The following is a 6,339-nucleotide window of genomic DNA, read 5'->3' on the forward strand; positions in this document are numbered from 1 at the left end:
TTTCTGGAATTCTGTTGCTGGCGTAGTGCACCTTATCGGTCATGAGTTCGAGCTTAGCTTTGTATTAGCCAAGAAGTTCAAAATTTTGTACTGAAATTTTCAGGTAAAGCACTAGGTCTCAGCGGATAACTGAAGCATTCTGTTCGACACACACGCTCTCTTGTTCGCGGGTCATTTTATTCATGAATAATTCCTAAATAGTGCGAGTTCCGCTGACCCACTTGTATTGTCGTTCTGACGAAGCGACATTTGATCAGATGTAAGCTTATATGACTATGGAAGGCCACGACTTCCCACAATTGAACTGCACTCATTCAACGGAAGCCCTCAAATTCTTTCCAAGCTATAAACAAAAACGTCTGGACAGAGTCCCGGTGAAAAACCGTCAGGTTTTCGCCAGTTGTGTTGACCGTCCTGGAACGGTGATTTGAGCCGACTGCGCCGGAGCTCTTCTCGTGAAAACAAACATTTGACCGACTGGATAACCAGCAGTTCCTTCAGAGTTTGTAGAATTATTGATGTGATCACGTGATCGCGCATTTGCAGTCCGCGAAATCTGATCATTGCTTAACCTTGGACACAAGGCACAATCACTTATATGGAATTACCCCTGACATAATGTGTGTTTAACAGTTAAGGATCCGTCTTTTAGCACCATCGGTTTTGTCAGTTCACCACGCCCTGATACAGTTATGGAGAACGCTTAGACTGGCTTGGGCCAGGACCTCCAAACAAGCTAGACCCCCGTTTAGACAGTGACACAGAGGAGGAGTATGATATATTCGTGTGATGTGAAAGTAACGTCAGTTGGTAACTAAATTTTGGTAGTTCTCAATGCGTCCCCTGGTAGTCAGATCTGTCGCATATAGTTGACGGTGGTGACGAGAATTAGGTCGGAAGATAAAAACTGTGGAAAAAGACCAAAGTGCGTGTGGTAACATCTTGGAAAGTCGTGTCCGATTATAGTTGCATTGATTTTGAGGTTACTACCGAGTTTACACGATCCACTCTTTTCAACCTGATTCAACTGTACAAGTTCCAGCACCGGACAATAGGAAGTCACGAGTGGAACACCGGTGTGTACAGTGACTCTGGCATGGTTTAGCCAACCGCAGTGACGTCGACTCAGAAAGAGGCTTGGCCAAATCATCAGTCCCCACGATTGCTGAGAAAAACATCTGTTGGCAAATGGCCACGCTCAACAAACAGGTCAGTGACTATATCTTGGTAATGTACTACTCATAAGGTTGCTGAAAATCCATCGACAACCCACGACCGGTTTCGCCCTTCTTGGGGCTCACCAGGTATGCGCAGTCCCCGGGTTTCCGTCAGCCTTATGTGCTGCAATAGGTCAATAACTACTTGATCTAAAACCAACTTATGCGTTCGAGTGACCAATACTCTGAAGTGCTCCTCGCAACCTTTTGTGTGGGCGGGCATTCCCATGGACTTGTTCTTAGCCCAAACATCTGCTTGCCGCTCTCTAGGTGAACTTTAAGGTTGACCTTCACGCTTATGGTGTTGTAAAGTATGATTTCTGAAATGGCAATTATTTGGGTGACTTACTGCGATCCGCACTAAGTCTTTAGCGCCTACTTCTGTTCAGGCGTATCTAACGGTGCGTGTGAGGGTGTGATACTCCCTATCTTATGTTAGATTTTTACGTTTCAACTTCTATTTCATGCACGTGATTCATGCGTTTTCTGATCACGCAGTCAGAGACCCCTCGATAGCTCATGAACGGGACTTACCGTTCTGACAGCTGTGTCGATTCATTTCATGCCTAGCCACTCTTCTGTTGGTAATGTCATCAAGAATTACCCATAAAATTGCTGTAAACTCTTCAAAGAGTTTTCAGCAACCTCATGAGTAGTGCGTTACGAATATACATGTATCGCAACATCTTGAATATCGTAGCAGCTGAATGATGAGGCGGCCTTCTGCGGCAGGTTCACTTGCCTGGAAACATTACAACCGAGAGATTCAGCTGGTAAGTCTCTCGCAAAACCAAATTTGTTTTCAAATGAGTGTATCTCATTAATCATCATGGATTCTTCCCCCAAAATATACTGAGGACTGTACAGCAGTATCGCTCATCTTGGTATTGATCGTGTGCCGAACCCGTTGCACTGATCTGTCCAGTTTCTAAGATTTGATTGAATGCTCCTCAGATCGCTTGTTTAAGCGGATTTGATAGTGTCATTTGATAAGAATCGGGATGATTCGACGTGGATATGAAAAGGCTTGCTGTAAACTCTTCAAAGAGTTTTCAGCAACCTCATGAGTAGTGCGTTACGAATATACATGTATCGCAACATCTTGAATATCGTAGCAGCTGAATGATGAGGCGGCCTTCTGCGGCAGGTTCACTTGCCTGGAAACATTACAACCGAGAGATTCAGCTGGTAAGTCTCTCGCAAAACCAAATTTGTTTTCAAATGAGTGTATCTCATTAATCATCATGGATTCTTCCCCCAAAATATACTGAGGACTGTACAGCAGTATCGCTCATCTTGGTATTGATCGTGTGCCGAACCCGTTGCACTGATCTGTCCAGTTTCTAAGATTTGATTGAATGCTCCTCAGATCGCTTGTTTAAGCGGATTTGATAGTGTCATTTGATAAGAATCGGGATGATTCGACGTGGATATGAAAAGGCCGCATTGCCCAGGTGTAAAAGCCTTACTCGGCAGACTGTATACACTTTTTTCACTGCCATATTGTGTACGAAATTGGAAAACAGTTGCCCTGGATTTGGTATTTTGTACTAGTGTACCTCACAGCCGAAAGCTGCTTAACGTTATGCTAACTTGTTATGCCGACCACATTACTGCTTTGTCATACATTTGCCATCCACAGGATCCGCGAAGCAATTCGATGTGACTCTCTTTGGGATATCCGACGTACCTGTGCCGATGATATCGCTGGAATAGGTGACAACTGTCTTCTGAGAAACGATGAACAGTTTAGCGATCAAGATACCACGGTTTGATATGCTTTTGGAGCGTCGAAAAATGTATAACCAGTCCTCAGTACCATCAATGAGTACTTTCCGCCGTCAACTTGAGTAGAAATATCTTGAAGGAAGTTGACCCTTCTGTGAAGTTGGGAAGCTGTAGCTCTCTTAATGGTGGAGTGAAGGTGGAGGCCTCTTGAAAGCTAACAAAGGATAAGTTTGGGCACGTCACACTTATTACTGGTCATCTTTCAGGAGTGTCGAGTTTACTACACATCTCTGCAAGCAATATTGTTGTACGGATGCGAAACTTGATCTACACCCCTCGTCAAGATATCCGACGTTTATCGGTAATCGACGGACTATTTCTGCGCGGTGTTGCGCGAGTCTTGTGAGAACATGGCTTGAGTAAGTACGTGCGACAGCGCGTAGCTTTGTTAGGTCAGGCTCTAGAAACAGAGATCCTAGATATTCCGATTACGTTGGCCAGGGGACCTATGTCATCCTAATGTTCACCGTACTTCGGGCTTTCAGCATGTCCCAGCTTCGAGGGGAACCAGCCCAAAACGATACAGTCGATGACATGGGGCGATAGCTTGGAAAACAAAGTGTTCACTTTGAGGAATTACCGTCTCCGACGCTATCTGGGTGTGAATCGAACACCCTGAGAGGACATGTTTAGAAGTCCCGAGATATGACACACTTTGGAAATAAACGGATCACGTGTCCTAAAAATTGGCGCTCAGTATTCGCACAATGGAATTGAATTTTCGAAAGTTATGATGTGTCCCTGATGGACTAAAGCAATCGGGTAATTGAGTCGAGAGTACCAGTCCAATCTTTCGAGTCCGGGATCTCAGCGAAGCTGGGAAATCACCCCACAAGGCTTTTCAGCCGGAGGCGATGTTGCTTCAGTGAACAATGAAATTTGATGAGCTGCAGAATGTGAACGCACCAGTCCAATCTTTCGAGTCCGGGATCTCAGCGAAGCTGGGAAATCACCCCACAAGGCTTTTCAGCCGGAGGCGATGTTGCTTCAGTGAACAATGAAATTTGATGAGCTGCAGAAATGTGAACGCAGATCGGGACGGTTTTTGGTTTGAGCACATGCGCAACAGAATGCAACATTTGGGCGTAGAAAGTTTTACTACACCTGTGAAGGTTTTTCAGATGAGAGCATTGTGCTGATGATGAACACCACTCAAACTTATATCGGTTGTTCATCAACGCCAAACGACACAAAAATGCCTAAACACAGACAGTAAAGCCAGCGAATAGCTTTCATATTTAATCTGTTTATTTATAGGCATTTTCTTACTCTCATGTTTCTGGCATCTCTTCTGTGTAGACGTCGTGCGTAGCCATACATGTGATGTACATTTTTCTACCGGATAAACAGTGCAACTTTGGGATAACCAAACGAAAGAAGCACACGAGTTCGCTAGCATGATATCCAATGGACAGGGTGTCTGATAAAACGTCAAACAGATCGCGTGAGTTGTCTACATTAAACGGTCCTGTTAAACCTCCGAACCTGGTGTGAAATGTAAGTGTCACTGGAATTCTGTGTGACAGCAACTACCATCATTAAATGGTACGCGGACCCATGTCTGTGATCACGCCATTACTTTACGCATTTAGTGATGATGACGTCATTGCGAACCTGGTTCAAACTGTAAGCTATCCCAATGGATAGATGTCATATTTTGGCTAACGCGACGAGTACATCATAGCGAGTTGACTACTTCGAAAATGCTCCAATTGAGTAGTGTGTGTGTGTGTGTGATATCTCGTACATCACGATAACAAAGAGAAATATGAAGCCGTTTTCGTGTAACACATCCAGTTTAACGGCTCCAGTTTTCACTTAGAAAATAAGTGTATTTCGCCAATCGCGTAAAGCGTGATGTCCTAGGGGAACATCAGATTCACAGAGACTGTAAAGCTGTCTATTTGATAAGCCCCAAGAAGGACAACCAAGTAAAGGGTGGAAGAGAGCCAGAGGCGGTCAAACAATGACTTGGCAGCGAAGTAGAAAAGCCATTACCAGCAGACTCAGCTGCGCTGGTCACTGCCGTCTTCAATGGTTAGTGACTTTGCCAGACATTGCCCAGTCGCGCCCTCATTGGCGCTCATACATCCAAGCTATTGCCTTCAATACATAGCTCCTATTCCAACCCCCCACCTCCACCCCACTTGGCAGCCCACTGACAGCGCTGGATTTATGCACCAATGTATTATCCCCCGCCTGCAATGCGCAGCTAGCTACCCCAACTCTCCGAATCCTCAGTGAACGAATCTGCGGCAGCTACAACCACTGTGCGACGAGTACGCGGTTATTACAGCTGATGTTGATGATGATGATGATGATGATGATGATGATGATGATGATGATGATAAAGGACGAAACCGGTGAGGCTTTTCTACAAAGCACATGAGATCGCCACCGCCTGACTAAGTGGATCATCCGGCAGACAGGTGAAAGTGGAGGACTGGATTATTTTACAGACTGAGCAGTACCTCGACATTATATCGCGTACTTTTGGTTCATTATTTCTTATCAGTCAGCTTACAACTGCGAATTAAACACATTTTTTCCAACATGATTAAGTTGGTCACCACGCATAAATCTCCCTGTGAAGGATTTCTAGTTAACGCGTTTCCTTAGCGATCAATTTTCCTAATCCGTCAGATTGATGCACTTGTGCTCAAATTTGCTGAAAGACTCAAAATGATATTGAACGAAACATGAGTGCTTGAAAATTATAGAAGTAACGCACTTCTCATACGGTTGGTGAAAAATCTCCGACAGCCCACGACCTGTCTCGCCATTCTTGTGCATCTCAACGACCTACTGAGCTATACTGGATGTCGCCGCGACGATCACAGAGTCTCCCATACCAGGTTTGTTGGAGGTCTGACAAACCCAGTCTCCTGGCCTACCAGGTTGGAGATTGCAACCTGTTCCGTGGAAGTGGTAATGCATTTGCATTTCCCGCCAAACACCGCTGCCTTGCCGTTAAGCTTTTGAACCAAAGGCTTTGGTTAAGGACCCTCATCGCCTTCCTGTCTAAGTGTGGGCGCCATGACAGTATCTCGGCCTACGTACAACCATCAACTAATATATACGGATAAACTTATGCCTAATCGACCGTGACGTAGTGACGTCAGCCGGGTCGCCATGCTCGCTGCGAGGCAATTGGAAAGCGCGTTTTCGGTTGTGCAATGGGTACTTCCATTGAAGAATGTGTCCAGCACCCGAAGCTGTGTTGGTTTGGACATGTGTTACGTATGCCGTCACGAAGAGACTGGACCTTACCGTGGTGTGACGGTTTGCGCACCTCAGCGATCCATTGAGCTATACTGGAGAGTGTCCCGCGATA

At 45.3% G+C, this 6,339-nt stretch overlaps 2 protein-coding genes across 2 annotated transcripts in view; both read left to right on the forward strand.

Annotated features, from left to right (window-relative positions):
* The window catches only part of T265_13779 (hypothetical protein), a gene marked incomplete at both ends in the record, with an annotated part of 4,052 nt that extends 2,694 nt beyond the window's left edge, over positions 1–1,358 (forward strand). The window contains 2 exons of the mRNA XM_009170500.1: positions 1,106–1,209; positions 1,247–1,358. Of these exons, the coding sequence (XP_009168764.1) occupies positions 1,106–1,209; positions 1,247–1,358 (216 nt within the window). The remainder of the gene's footprint in view (positions 1–1,105; positions 1,210–1,246) is intronic.
* A 4,779-nt stretch (positions 1,359–6,137) lies between these two features.
* T265_05457 (hypothetical protein) overlaps positions 6,138–6,339 on the forward strand; it is a gene marked incomplete at both ends in the record, with an annotated part of 4,633 nt that continues 4,431 nt past the window's right edge. The window contains one exon of the mRNA XM_009170468.1: positions 6,138–6,279. Within this exon, the coding sequence (XP_009168732.1) occupies positions 6,138–6,279 (142 nt within the window). The remainder of the gene's footprint in view (positions 6,280–6,339) is intronic.

This window comes from Opisthorchis viverrini (assembly GCF_000715545.1).
Source record: "Opisthorchis viverrini unplaced genomic scaffold opera_v5_105, whole genome shotgun sequence".
Taxonomy (NCBI): Eukaryota; Metazoa; Platyhelminthes; class Trematoda; order Opisthorchiida; family Opisthorchiidae; genus Opisthorchis; species Opisthorchis viverrini.